General features: G+C 37.8%; 2 protein-coding genes across 10 annotated transcripts in view; one reads left to right on the forward strand and one right to left on the reverse strand.

Moving 5' to 3' along the window:
* LOC114017262 (translation initiation factor IF-2-like) overlaps positions 1-1,896 on the forward strand; it is a 46,876-nt gene extending 44,980 nt beyond the window's left edge. Inside the window, exon 3 of the mRNA XM_055716918.1 lies at positions 1,116-1,896. Within this exon, the coding sequence (XP_055572893.1) occupies positions 1,116-1,252 (137 nt within the window). The 3' untranslated portion in view covers positions 1,253-1,896. The remainder of the gene's footprint in view (positions 1-1,115) is intronic.
* CDIN1 (CDAN1 interacting nuclease 1) overlaps positions 1-15,500 on the reverse strand; it is a 146,193-nt gene that overhangs the window by 15,245 nt on the left and 115,448 nt on the right. For 3 of the 9 annotated variants that reach the window (XM_055716916.1, XM_055716912.1, XM_027812538.2), the window contains one exon: positions 2,532-5,451. In XM_055716916.1, the coding sequence (XP_055572891.1) occupies positions 5,316-5,451 (136 nt within the window). In that variant the 3' untranslated portion in view covers positions 2,532-5,315. Of the gene's footprint in view, positions 1-2,531; positions 5,452-15,500 lie in introns of those variants that run through there. The other 6 variants (XR_008733273.1, XR_008733272.1, XR_008733274.1 and 3 more) reach the window with 5 other exon arrangements.

A 15,500-nucleotide genomic window follows, 5' to 3' on the forward strand; every position in this document is an offset into this window, starting at 1 on the left:
TATCATTGTGGATGATTGTTACCACTGTAATTTATATGTTTGTAAAGGGAAGAAAGTCAGATAAAATTTCACCTGAAATCTTGCTGCTTTTCTTAAATAAAAACCCCACAAACAAAAATCTTTTCACTTACACAAGCTTAAAAATATAGCCTGAAAAATGGAGCAGAAAAGTTTTTTTTTTTTTTAATATTACCACTTCATGCTTATTTGAGGCTGTAAATGAATTATGCAAACCTTGTGTGTTCCAATAACATAATATGAATGCAAGTAGCTGAATATTGTAAGATGCAACTCTAAATCAAGAAATCCTTATAAAAATAGGGCATCAAAATGAAGTCTTTTTATTATGTGGAAAAGTTTTTGAGAAGTCTTTTGAAGCTCTTTGATCCAGCTCTGAAATAATTTTGGTAGATTACTATTGTACGAAACCCATAATTTATAGTAGCTGACCTAAGCTGCTCTTTGTATAACAGCCATATATGAAACAATAGCAGGAAAGTGAAAAACACAAGGGGAACTAAAACTGCTCTGTTTATTATTTAGCTCATAATTACATCTTCCTTATTTAATCTTTTGAATCCTGGCATGTTCTTAATAATACAGGTTCAATTAATATTTACTATACACAGGAGAGTTAGTTTTTAGTAACGCATTTAGACTATCCAAACTTTGTCTAACTTGTGACCTTTCCCTAACCTAAGTGAGATCTATTTTATACAGCTCGTACTAGATAGACAGTTTCTCTATAAATGGTGAAGCTGCTGCCAAGCCCCCATTGTTAGCTAGTTCATTTTTCAATGGGCACGCTTTAGGTTCCTATCATACTGCTGTGAAGAGCAAGCCCTTGAGGTTTCTTCTTTTGTCAACATAATAAAATGGTTATTTCTGAATAACCCCCAAATTCACAACAAATGGTCTTTTGTGATTTAGAACAACGTGATAGGAGGATTTTTTTTGTTTTGTTTCTGCAGGCAGCCTCCTATTTTATTCCCTAATATTAAATTAATATTTGGGTAGCATTTGTCTTAAGGTAATTATAATCTCATCCTTAAAAATAACAAATGCATGTTTCTAACAAGTGTTATTCTTGCTCTGTATTCACCATTTAACTGCAGATGATCCCTTCAAAAGCCACCTAAACAGCCTGACTGCTTCAGCTGAAGTAAAAGGAAAAACTGAGTTCAATTCTGCATACTTTTTGTTGACCCTCAAGGAGTCGTCATCAACTCTGGTAAATAAGAACAACCTGTAGTATGTACAAGCTCTTGCTAGGATGACTGTGGTTTGGAACCAGGGAGCTAGCCATCCTCTCCCTTCTGAGCCAAGTAGATTTTGGCACAGGAGGAAAGCTAAACCTTTGCCTTCAACCAACCTTCTTACAGAAATGCTGCACAAGCAAGGCGTGAGAAAAGACCACTGTAATGGCTGAATTCCTCATATTGGCTGTGCCTACTTTCTAGTAGCACAGGTGTACTCTTAACTTGGTCAACCCTACTCTCAATGTGGGAGTGATTAGACTGCACTACTGCTCTGCTCTGTGAGTGCGCCCAGCCTGCAGAAATGACCTAGACTGCAAACCAAGAGAACGAAGGAGAGCAGCACACTGCTTCGCCATTACAACGCGGTGGGGAAATCTGAGGACAGTCTGCAGGGCTCCTAAAGCCGGTATTTAAATTGGAGTAAGAGCAAAACGGGTTGGGATGGTGGGTCAGCCCAAGTGCATACAGAACTGGAAACATTCAGATGTAGTATCAGAAACAGAAGCAGGCAGTAGAAAACATAGCACAGGCGTTTCAAAGGGAAACAAGGGCAAATGGGAGAATACTGAATAAATAAATGTGAAATGGTTAAAAAAGACGGGAAATTAAAAGGGGGGGGGGAGGATTTAAAGGCTAACGGAAATAAAGGCAAATGAGAAGAGCCATGAACAGTCTTCTCTAGCAGTCTAGATGGTGGAGAAATCCAAAAGCAAATACCAGGAGTGAATGACTTTTTGAGCAAACATATCAAAACAGGATGAAAATTATTAATGAACTATCAGTACTATTAATGTGATAAAATAGTAATGAGGTAAGCACTGTAAGAAATTTGGTCCTTTTTCTTCAGCTTTCGATCAGAAGTTTTATTCTGCTCTGAGCAGGCTTTAGGGAAAGATTATTAAACTCATACTAATAATGCATCCCCAGAATGCCAGAATGATAAAAAAATATTTTCTTTTTATACTAGAGTGTGACCCACCACTGTGTTGGTCCGTCTATACAAGGAAGTTTTACTTCCCTGTTCAACACAATTACATCAATTCCTAAAGCTCAGATCAGGCCTTATTACAGTGCTTGGAAGAGCAGATGCTTGGCAAGTCTATATATGCCAGTGAGAACATCATTCAGTTTTATGCACACTTCTGTTTTCTGGCTTGGCATAATTCATTAGCACACTCTACAGAATACTCCATAAAACTGGATTTGGCTTTAATGTTAAGGTTCTAATGACTACAGTGTTGTTCAACAAAAACAACAAACAACTCACAAACAAACAGTAGTCTCTCCTCTTTAATATTAAAGTTGATGTTTACAGCTGATAAACAGAGAAAATACACAAATGACTGTTTTTTTGCAAGACACAAGTAGGAATAACAAAGTAATATTAATTTTTTAATGTTCTGCTTTCAGCATTTAAAACAGCAACACAGTGTAATTTTTTGTGATGGCAAAGCTTGTTCAATAGCATGTAATGAAATTGGAACAGTATGTACACTGTTGTGGCTTATTTCATCCTCATTCTAATACAAAGATTCTTAAAGGGGGCAATATATAAAGATGAGGTCAAAGCTTTGATTAAAGACAGCTGTACTGCTTTCCAACCTGTTATGTCACAGCATTAGGTAGAGGAATAAATAAACAAATACAAGCCTAACCTGATTTATCTGTGTGTGCCTGCATAAATTTGTTTAATGTAAAAACAAATAAAGCAAAGCTTTGATGGAGGTTGAGCAGAATTTTCAACATCTGTGCAGATAAATTTAATTTATTCAGAAAGAAAAAGCAACATCAGTGCATCATGTAAAAGCTGATTTAAGTGATTTCATACAACAGAAAGCATATGCACTAGCTGAAACAAAATCAGTTTCCCCTTAAAACCCATTTCACTTAGACAACCGTTACTTCTGAATTTTCTACTAGGATAATGTTCAGTTGTTTTTTCTTTTTTATTTTCTTCTGGATTTTATACATTCCACTAACCTAAACCCCAGTGAAAAGTCCCAGAGGCAGCAACACCCTAAATGCAGCTTCTGTGTAGCATCAGGCAGGAATACCTCACAGATTCCTTCTGTGTACCTTTATGGTCAGATCCTGAAAGCCGGTTAGGTAAAATAAGCCAAGCACAATACCTTAAATAGTTAAACATAAATGAGTTACAGGTGTTTGAATAGTCTTTTAAAAATAAATCTTTCCACCATAACACATTAAAACCCAGGAAAATAATCTCTGTGCAACAATAACTCACTGCAGTGGAGCTATACTAGCTTATCTCTGCAGCAAGGGACAGAGTACCAGGAAGACTAAGGATATTTTTTCCTGAAAATTAAAGATTAGTCAAAGTGATAAACTCCTGTCTGAAACATATCAAAAAGTTTTAAAGTGAGAACTAAAAATTTAACATAACACTGACTGTATGCATCTGAAAACTATAGCTGAAAAAAACCTGAATAGGATTAATACCCTTTTAACTCAAGGCAAGACTGTAAAAAGTCTGCATGTGATTTTTGAAATCATACAGGCACAAAAAGTATCACCTCAACTGAAAGAAGATGATGAATATGCATCACAATGTTTTAAAGACCATTTCCTTAGGGAAGAGGTTATCAACTTGTGCTTGAGGGCAACTGTTATCACACCTTTAATTCTACAACAGAATCCGAACCTCTGCTTCTCCAAAAATCTGAACGCAGTGAGCATACACGCATGGCTCTCATTGACTTTTAAAAATAGTTTGTTCTTTCCTGAATGCAAGTTAGCAAAGAAAAGAGTATTAAAGTGTGCCAAGCCCAATAAGCTGCTATTTTAAAGAAATCTCTAACTGCAAGCACAAATCTAAGCCCCCATACTGCCCCTCTGAGAGGCCATGAGGATGGAAACAAAATGAGTTCTGAACTCCTCAGAACTTCAAGGAGGGCTAACAGCCACCCCAAGGTACCTCTGATTTTGGTGGTTCCAACAAGAGAACAACAATGCTCTTGCAAGAATACGCAAGTATGCAGGGAACATGCCTATTTGTGTGCTTCGTTTGTCTTGTGGAACTGATCCAGTATGAAGCACTGTTTTACCTTTTATTCACTCCCCTTCTTGAACACCAGGATGGTAATCTTCTTCAGAAGTAACCCACATAGAGAGCTCCCACACATTGTTCTTTTGGACTTCAGTATGCCAGAAAATGGTATGTTACAGTACCTACAGGGGTCAAGACCGATTCCTTCCTTAAAGTCAGTTAAGAGACTTCCTAGGTCTAGGTTCTGGGGAGGGAGCGGGGAGGAAAAGACAAAACACAAGTTATTTTTAAGTCATTAAAATGCTTATTAAAACCCCCACAAAACTAGCTTCAAACTTCACAGGCTCATATCCATAAAATAAACCCTTGCTCTTCACTTTCGCCTCTTCTCTAAAAATCCCCTAACTTAGATATTTTTCAGTTGATTACTTGGGATGCCGTTGTTGATTTTAGCAATCAGATAGTGATGAAACACATATACAAATTATCGTCCTCAAACCTGGCTATTTACTGTAACAGCCAGAACTTACGTGATCCTGTCTTACCACTTGTGCTTTAGGAGCTGTGCATTATATTGTTTTTAAGTCCCAGAATAAGAGTCTTTACCAATTTTCCACATCACTGTAGGTGTTTCAGTCAGATCACTAGCACTGAGTAAACTTGTGAGTGAAATCATAAAAAGCTACTTATTTTTAACAGTGATTCCGTAACAGGGGTAAGAACTGAAAGTTGCACCTTTTGTTGTGCATTTTTGTCTTTGTTTAGAATGTTAGAAGCAGCCATCCGGAAGGAAGAAAGATTATGAGTATCTAGAAACTAGCTGTTTGACAGAGACAGAAATGCTGATAATGAGTGGGTTGTGTCTGTCGTTTTTGGCTGATCACAACAGAGGTCTGAAGCAAAACAGAAACTCTTGATATGTTTGTGTAAGGAGGCAGTAGCGTAAGGGCGGGCAGCAGGAGTTCAGCTGAAGTTCAGGGCAGATGCTGCCATCAGTTTACACTGCAGGAAAGTAAAATTGCTTCCGGATTTACCTCTTCCTCCCAACATCAGCACTGAGCCATGCTGTGTCGCAGAGTCACGATGTCAGTAGGAAAGCAGTCTTTCAGCAGGATACCGCGTTCACGATGGCAGTCCAGCTCTTCAATAAATCCGTACCAGTAGATGACCAATCCAGGGCCAAATCTATCACGCAAAAAAGAAAACGAACTCACGTGACTGTGCTAGGTGAACTTTTATTTCCTACCTCTGTGACTCCAACACAAGTAAATCTGTTAATTTGCAAAATTAAATCTGCAAAATTGGGGAGAGTATTTGACCTCCATTTAATTTTCAGATTTTAATCAACATTGAATTGACATATGTCATTAACACTTGATTCCATGACTAAAAATGCTATTTAGAGACTCAAACAATCCACATCAGCTTTGTTTCTTCCTTTAAGTACTCTGCATATATCATTAAAATAGACCCTATGCCTGAAATATTAAATAACATCTAGTAACTTTGATACACACAGAAGTCTCTTGCCATGCACTCTGCTTTTCCCGATTTGGGTGTGCAGGCACTAAAAATACATGGGTTTACGCAAGCTCCAGTTCATGCAAATTACAGCATCATGAAAATAACGACAAATCTTTAAAATATAATCTTTAAAAAATAACAATGAGCTCTTACTCAGGTAACTATTAACGTAAAGCACAATTCAGAAAGAAATAGAGTTACTGCTGCAGTGTCTGTGAAATGTGCCTCAGGAATTCCTCAGATATTGCTAACTCTGACTGATCCCCACTAGGCAATCTCAGGAAGTAGCCCCATGGACTATTTTACCCATCAGGAAGTTCAGACCTTCAGGCTGGGTTCATAAAGAAGTAATCACTATCAATCACTGTGTACTGCGATATGTTTTGCACATCAGTTTCACGTTTTTCCTACTGAGAGCACTTAATTAAAGGGCAGCACTACTTTTGGTGTAGTGTTGCAGGAATTTTACAGTGAAATCATAAATTATGAATGTTGGGTTAGTAAAAGGATGTCTAAAAACAGAACTGCTTTCTGTAGTCTAACATTACAGCAGTCTGTACAACATTAGGCCAAAAAGCTTTTTCTTTCCTTGATTTATTATATGCTGTAGTGAACTTGCCAAAAACAACAGTGCAGGATGAGCTGTTAGATACCGTCTGTACAAGAAAAAGTTCAATAGAATGTCATGTAATGGTTTGCATGCAGAGCCACACTCAGGACTTTACCAATATGGTAGCCTATTTTTTTAAATGTTTAATTATAATGAAAATGTGTTGGGGGGGTGGTGCACGGTAACCTAAATGTCCACGTAGCAGACAATACAAGCACTCAAAACCATGGGTAGTACCAGACCAGCTTCATTAGGGTGGTTTCTTTCCAACAATGGAGGGAAAACTCTATTTGATGTGCTCATGTAATGGAACAGGCATCAAAGGAAGAAGAAACCCCTGTGGCTTCCTCCTGCAGTTTCAATTAGATACGGTAGTCTTTTGCCCCAGACTGCTGCACAGCATTGTAACATTTCAGTTTATGGCTACAACTCTTCAGCCTAGAAGTGGTTGCAGTTTAGTGGCAGAGTAAATTACCCCTCAGCATAGCTGAGGCAACGCTGGCAAATGTGCTTTTTTGCAACTGAAAGATGACATTTGAAAGTGGAAATGCTAAAACTCTGACAAACCCAGCTATACTAGCCAACATATTCAAACCTACTTAGCAGTGAATAAAGCACAGACTGAAAAGTGGCTCATGCAGAAGGACGATGCCGCCTACATCCAATTCCCAAGTTTCCTCTTGCTGCCCAACAGCTTCAGCCTCTACTGTCTCAAAGGGCTTCTCTCCGTTTCCTTTTGCTTAAATTCACACGGGGCACAACCCCACCGGACCACAGAGGGCAGCCAGCCTAGCAGGAGCAAGAGCAAACGGCAAGCGAAGCCAAGGACTGATGCCCACTAACTCTGATGAGAGGCAGTAACTGCTGATGCAGGATGGGCTTGCTTTTATTTCACAGACTACGTTATCTGTTCCCACATTAGTCGAACATAATATAAGGGGTAATTGGGTGGGGATGTACTCATGTACTAACCAAAGTTATTTTAAAAGGACCTCCCCTTAGAAGATAGGGAGTATACCTAACATTTCTAATGGGCTATTTTATGCAAGGCAGAAGCTATGAAACATACACAAGTACTTATTACGAGCGCACGTGCCAGGTAAAATCTTGATGCTAATCAGCAGCTGCTCAACCCAAGTTTTGAGGGGCTCATTTTGCTCCGTGTGGCAATCTGAATCCCCTGTCCACCATAAAATACATTGGGCACTACGCTTAAGTAATTTGTTATTTTTTGAAATCGAAATTTTTAATAAAATTAATCTTTCAAGACACATTAGAAGGCTAAACTATGTCCTTCTAGCAAATTGTCACAGCTCAAGCACAATTTTCCAGTAAAAATTTGTGCTTAAAACATTATGTTCAGAAATGCCAAATTTGATGAAAAAATTTATACACAAGAACATCTGCATACTGTTAATTAGAGGAGCAAGTGCATCTTTAGCCTGAAAACATCCATCCATCCTGCTTTTGACTGTGTTATTATAAAAAAACGATTTGCCCTGTGCCACGTAGGTTGCACTGTTTTCCACTACATTGTGTTACTCCTGTTATAGCTCCATATCACACAGCCCATATGTATGATCACATAAAAAAGTACCATACTTTTGTTCAAAAACACTTAAGTGCAGTACTTAAGAACAAAATTAACTTGTTGGTACATTAAGCATTTGCCACTGACTATCAGGAACTCCTGCTGCTAAGTGCTAATTTCTCTCTCATTAACACCCAGAGTTGGCAAATCACAAACAATGCCACTGGTTAATTACTGCTGCCTTAATTTGAAAAGACACTTAACCTTTTTGTGTAAGGGGATGAGGTAGGGAGGTGTAACCTAGAAGTAAGCACTACCCCTTTTAATTCCAAAACCCAGATATGACACTATGAAGAACAAAACTCAGTGCTGCAAATGACAAAGTAAAGCTACAAATGTATTTCTGCATCAACCGTGACGCTCAACAAGTCAGGGATTGACCCTGGTTTACACGGGGGAATAAACCAAAATCACAGAATGCTTACTTTGTATTGCTATGGAAAGGGTACGCATTGAGTAGCTCTGAGGAGGAGAAAAAAAGCTTTGAATGTACCAAATGGTTCGACAACTATATAGGTACGGTATGCAATATAGGCCAGGTTATCCCATTTCATATGAAAGACACATTGGATAAAGTTTAAGCTTAAAACAAAAATCAAGCTTAGAATGTAAACAGACTATGGAGTACTATTGATTTTGTTCTTGCTCAGAAAAAGTGCATAAATGCTTAAAAATATGCCTTTTCCTCCTCTGTCTTTAGTTTTTACCTTGGAAAGCTTAGGTATGAAAGAATGTGCCCAGAAGTTATACAGAACTGTAGTTTTACCTATTCCAGTGAAACTATTACTTTCAGAGTTTTACTATCATATAGAATTTCTTTTTAGAGGTGAAAAGAAATTCAGCTAACTAAGGTTTGGTTAATTCCACGCAGTAAACATAGAATAAACAGGAAATAGAGAGGCAAGCTTACTTCAAAATATAATAAACATAGCAAGTGAAAATTGTCCACACAGGTTGCGTCAGTTTACTTAAAAATCAACCAATAAGTATGTAGTTATTATCATATCATATACATCCTGGTTTAGTCATTATCTAGTTTTGACATCAGAAGCTGTGGCTACCAGGCAGCCGAAGCCAACCCAGCTGCACTTCAGTGTGGGGCGGGAGTGCCCCAAGTGCCAACGGGGGAGGCAGGCAGGCTTATGACCCCACGGCATGGCAAGAGGAGAGCAGGCTTACAAAAGCCCATGGATTAGTTTAGATCTAATTTAGGCTTGCTATAGAAGGCTAAATTTAGTCTAAGGGCAGCAGACGGTGTCTTCCAAAGAATCAGCTGAAGCATTTGAGATAGATCCTGGAGGTGGTAAGATATAGCTTGAGCGTAGTTAAATACAGATACGGGCTCAACAGTGCTTTAGATAAAGCTTATGTCTGACCACACTAGTCTATAAAGTCAGGTTTGCACTACTTCAAGAGTGTTCAGAGGATCTTATGTACTGGTTTAATGCCATCCATTTTGAAAGGCACCCATAGTTAAAGGAGTATAGACTTGTACATTGATAATCCTGGGACACTGGGCTCTGTTATTGGAAAGGAGTTTCACAGAGACGTGCTGAAAAGCCAGGAAGGTAAAATTCAGATAATCCAAAGTGAAACGGTTCTTCTTCCTAAAACAACCAACCAACCAACTTAAAAAAACCCAAACAAACAAACACCCAAAATCGCATCTTTGTATAAGCCAAGGGATCACTTAAGAAAAAAACAGGGAAAGGAAAACTATGTAAAATGTGAATCTGGGTTTAACTTGCCCTCCAGTTGAACCAGTTTTGTGCTGGAAAAGAAGAAAGACTTTTATTTATTTATCAAAGTGGCCTAGTAGCCTCACACATATTCTACTTCACTTCAAGAGAAACTACTCTCTAACAATGCCTTTTCTTCTGGAATGTCTGTGTGGGGTCCGTACTAGCTTCTAAGGATTTGTCTAGACATGTGGCTGTTGCAAGTGGATTTTTTCACCATCAAAAAGCCTTGCATGTGGTTTTATGAAAAATGTATTTTCAACACAGTGCTCAATACTGAGCAGAAATGTAAAACATCTTGCAATTGTTTTTAAATAAATGTTCACTTTATTTATTTTTAGTCTATTTGTTATAGATGGGTTGTAAGCATCTCAGCATAACGTAAATAACTTTAATTCCAAGAGACTCTCATAATGAAATGCTGGCATATGAATTATTATTTCTAATATGCATGTATTTAAGCAAGTATTTTATAAAACAGATTCAGATGAATATTTGTGTTATACGAAAGCATAGCAGTCTACCTGGTTGGCGATTTTAATTATGAAGGTCACATCTGAATATGTCTTTGAAGGACTGCATTCTGGTCCCTCACTTTTTAATGTCAGATCATCAACAGTGCCAGCTAAAAAGCTGGCTTTGTTTCCATGCTTTTCTTTTTAAATATCAAGCAAAATAGAGCATTACCACTTGCACATCACTACTTATTTCCTGGGAAAAGGGAATTATAACAAATCACAAATAAATTGTTACTTTCTAAGTCAATTTAAGATGGTTCTTGAAAATCACACTTGTGAGTAAACTCGTTTTTCTTGTAGTTCTAATAAATCCTGAAGATAATAATTACACCCCCCACCCCCCATCCCCAATATCTAATATGTTTACTGTTTAAGGACTCACAACTTTACCTTAGTGTACTTGTACCAGTCTCATTTGTGTCAGTGAGGGAATTTAGATATTGGCAGAGGTAGGCTAGGAGGCAACAACTGCAGACCACATTTTCAAGTAAGGTCAACTGGCATCAGTCAGCCAACTTCCTTACGTCTAGACCAGTTTACTACTGCTGATGACATAGCATTATAGATCTTGGCAAACATTTAATGGCCACTGCTCAGAAACTGATTCTGATTAGCAAGAAATTTTCTATTTAAACAACTATCACAAGCCTAGTTCAGAATAGTTTATAACAAGGTGTTTCTGCTACTGTTCGCTCATATAGAGTTTTAAAATCAAATAAAGGGACTTGAGCACATTTTAAAAACTCTCAATGCACTTTAAAGGTAACTGTGAGGTTTTATCATCTTCATTATGTTTTAGACCCTTCACACACTTTTGTGATCCAGACACACACACTCTCACACAGATTTAAAAACCCGATGCCTTCAACACATTACACAGCATCTTGTTTCCTTGACTTCACCAAGTCTGGTTAAAAGAAAGAAAAAAATTTCCAATACTTAGTAAAATCAAGTAACTGAATGACATTTTTTGCTATAAAAATCTGATCCTTAATCTGAAACTCAGAAGGCTACAATATTTTTGGGTCGAACTCCCTTAAGCTTGTCTTCCTGCAGTAGCAACCGCAAAAAAAAAATATTTGTAAATGTGACTCAAGAAAAAAAATTAAGACGTTCCAATCACATACTTTTAAAGATAATAGGAAACTTGTCCATAGCACTAGCAAGCACTGTATCAATTACACACAGAAGCTGGCAGCATATTATGTCTCAAGGATCCAGGCACCCAGTTTATGCTGCTTAAGGTAAAATTAAACAAGTAAAACCTAATCTGCTTTAAGCTTTGATGTTACCACAGTAGTTGGGGGAAGTCTTATTTTTACAGAAGACAAGGAAAAAAAATTAAAGTCTATTAATATGCTATGATACTCCCACTTCCAAGGAGGTTTTGACTAAAAAGTGGGAATTTCTGTTGGGCTGAGAAAGGTAGGCATTTCCATGAACACCAGATACTGATGTAATATGCAGCTGATGTGGAAGCTGGAGTTGTCAGGTGAAAAAAAAGGTGGAGGGAAACTAATATCAGGCCTCTGTCTCTATAGTCACACCTCTCCTGGATATGATTAAATCTTAATGAGCTTTTTTTTATATTTGCTGTCTTTTTATCTCTGCAATGACTGTTAAGGCATCAATCAAATAGCAGCATTTCATCAGGCTTATAATATGATGTAATTGCTTTTGGCATTTGCAGAAATAGAAATCAAATCAAGTGATATTTATGTGGATATAAGAGACCGTTTAAAATATTTTAGAATTTTGCATAGCACAATTTTTAAATGCATATTAATAGAATGCATCAAAACCTGTGCAAGGCACTGTCATTAAAATATTATAAATACAATATAACTTTTAGCTGCATAATACATTTTTAATAAACAAACTGTCGAAACACATTCTTCACTTACACTTATTCATTCAGATCTGAGTACTGTTCTCCAGGCAAATAAAGGATTTTTATAATCCTCAATGACAAGTTAGTTTTTTTAAAAAATACAGTTCTCATGGAAATAACTTTTAAAAGCTATGATTAAATAACATTAAGGCTTCACTGATTTACAAGGATCAAGGCTTTCTAAGTGAAAACTGATGCAGCGAGTGAGAAAGAAAACACATACTGGCTCAAGGCAGCTCGTCATTTAAGACGAGAGCCTTGAGTGAACTCTGAATTTCTCAGGTTTTGTTGGTTCATGTCCTAACTACTACTGAAACATATTACTTTGTTGTTTATTAATAGTGTTCCAGATGCTCATCTCTCAAAGCGACTGTGTGTACTTAAGGTAAATTTTTTATTTTTTTTCCCCAGTCTCAGCACCTTCAGCACATCAGACTGTAAGGTTCTGTGCTGTAAAGAGAGACTATAACGTGCCCCTTATGTTTGTACCGCAGGATTGGGCTGATGTACTGAAAATTAACATGGTACTCAACACCAACATTTTAGAAAAGAAATTGTTAATCCTTACACTGCTGGGCTGTTTCATGGAAATGACAGCCAAAGTTGTCTTTGGCTTTAGGGAAGATCACTTCCATATGCATTTTGGAAAACAACACATTTTAGCTATGTGGGAAGTTAGTTCCAGTATCTATGTAAAAGAAATAAAAGACAGTGTTCCAGGTACCTTACTTGGTAATTTGGAGGTAGGTCCATCCAAGTTTCCCTGGAATATAAGTATCTTACATGACTTAACCATCTCAATACTGGGCAAAGTGATTCAGGCATCCTGCATGATGGGCATAACTAAGCAGAAGAAGCTCAATCAAAAAACCTCAATCTGAAAGGCACAATATAAGAAAGCTTTCTACATCTTCTTTTTCAGAAGTTTCATAAATTCTTTTCTTGTGGACAGAGTCTAATATTCTGTATTAGCTGTTGCATCTACATATTTGTCTTTTAGAATTCAGGGTCAGAAAATTGTTTTACTGTATCTCTACAAGGGCATTAATGTGTTCCTGTTCAAAGCAGCAATACCCTTTCATCCTGCAACATGCAATTTGATTACTAGTTTATTAAAGTTACGCTACTTGTATTTACCAGTTAAGACACTGCAAGAATGTTGGCATCCTTTGAAAAGGTGTGGAGAAAAGGTGGCAGGTTTGCACCACAGAATTATTCTATATATTGTCGCTGGAAGCAATGCTTTCTGATTACACCCAGGCAAAGAACCGCCACTGAGGTACTTGCTTGTTACTCCCTTTCCCTGAGAAAACCTCATGCCATTAGTTCACTCCCCACAGACTGTCGATGCAAGGCTGCTATTGTTTGATTCTGCACATCTGAAGCTGTAGATCAGTGTTGAAAGGAGTTACTGAGGTTATTTCAAACATTTTGTTATACTCACAGCAGTCCTCCCAAAGGAATGCTTGGCTGCAAACTGCCTCTTATCCCGGGTGACAGAAAACATGGGAAAAGCTTTTGAGTACAGTTAGATTGAGGTCCCGGCAGCCATAAGTGCTGGTCAACTCATGCTGCCATTAGGTGATTAATAGTTGTTTATTTTTAGGGCTGGAAGTAACAGGCCATCCTAAGGCCAGTGCAAGATGATATCTGAATAATCTGTGAGTGCCTCAGAGTTTGCAGCAATCCTTTCTTTCTGTGCAGCTGTTTATCTGGTGACAGCGCTTGCCAGAGTGACAGGATACACCAAGAGTGCATTTAACAGAGGACTCAGAACTGCTTTCCCAGCAACTGATCTTTGTTTAATAATTACTGCATGATAGAACCAAACTAATTGGAGTTGTTCAGCAAATTTTGATAGCAAAAATGTTGATAAAGAAATGCACTACATACCTGTGTGTTTAGCATTTCCCGACTATAAATTTTGGAGCCAGCATTAAAGCCATCCCAAGACATTCTGAATGAATTATTAGACAATTCTGTATCTCCGAATCCTTATACACAAATATACAATAAAACAAACAATGTAACAGATGAATTAACAAATGGAGGACAGCTCGTTTGCGCTTCCAACTTCCCAGATCAGAGAATTAGTCCAAGACTGGATAGTAAATCACATTGAGTATCTTCACACAATGTTGCTTTGGCAGTTAACTGCCAAACACACTATTGTGCATAATTGACAGGCAGAAATATTTTATGTGTGATGCTGTACTTAAATTTACTGTCTCTCAAAGTGTAAGTCACCTATCCGTATTAAGCAGGGAAGAGATGAAAAAGCAAGTACTATGTCTGCTGCCTATTACTGTGGCACCTGATGCCTACCCAGAAGGAAAAGCAAACACCTCCTCCGACCTGGAATATTGTTGCCACCTTTGGAATCTGCTGGCAAACTAATTGTGCCTGGCATTCACTTAATTCTAATGCCTGAGGCTCTTCAGCTTGTCTCCCAGTTGATAACATATACCCATCATCTGCACAATCTGAGTTGGCCCTGCCCTGCTTCACATTTGAAAATAGCTAGGTTTCAGTTGTCATTTGGGAAAGGAGTGCATCCTCAGATACGTGTCTTACACGCCACCTGCAAAATATCCAGTCTCTCAGAAGATGATAAAAACATTTCACATGGTGAAAAGCAGAGACTGTTCTAGACACTTCAGGAGACCACCAAGGCAATCTGTAGAACTGTTACATTCATTATTAGATCAAACAAGTGCGTAACTGGGGATGTCTGAAGAAATCTGCTTTCCTTGTTTTGCCTTCCATCTCCTTCACTATGTACGCACACCCACCCACCCACCCCCTAACGCACGCATCTTCTGAAAAATTCATAATGCTATTTAGATTTATTTACAAGTTATTTGTTCTTTCTTAGTACATACCAACACTAGAAAAAATTTAATCTCAGCTTTCTTTGCTTACTACATACAACCTTTCTGGGCTCACTGTTAAAGGTATGGAATTCTGTTCAAAAAGAAGATATAGAAATGTACACTGCCGTGTAAGTGTGCCTAGAAGGAGGGAGAGGGAAAAATCAGAGGAAAACGCTATCGCTTGTGAAGGTTTAAAAGCAACAGCAGATTAGTTGAGACAGCCAGTGACATATTACAATCTATGTCTGATGAGAATTGAGCCAGAAGCCTACAACACGATAAAATCACATTAGTATGAATATTTTCCCTCATATAATTATAAGAATATGTTGAGAAGAGTGGAAGACAAGTTGGACTCCATATTCCTGTGGGCTGTTTTTTTTTAAATCTTTGCCATGCAATTACCAGATTGATCTTCTGTCAAGTCACTTACGCTGTATATGGCATTTGTATGTTAGCTGCTCCGAAAGACAGTATGAAGGTTATTA

This window comes from Falco cherrug, chromosome 7, assembly GCF_023634085.1.
Source record: "Falco cherrug isolate bFalChe1 chromosome 7, bFalChe1.pri, whole genome shotgun sequence".
Taxonomy (NCBI): Eukaryota; Metazoa; Chordata; class Aves; order Falconiformes; family Falconidae; genus Falco; species Falco cherrug.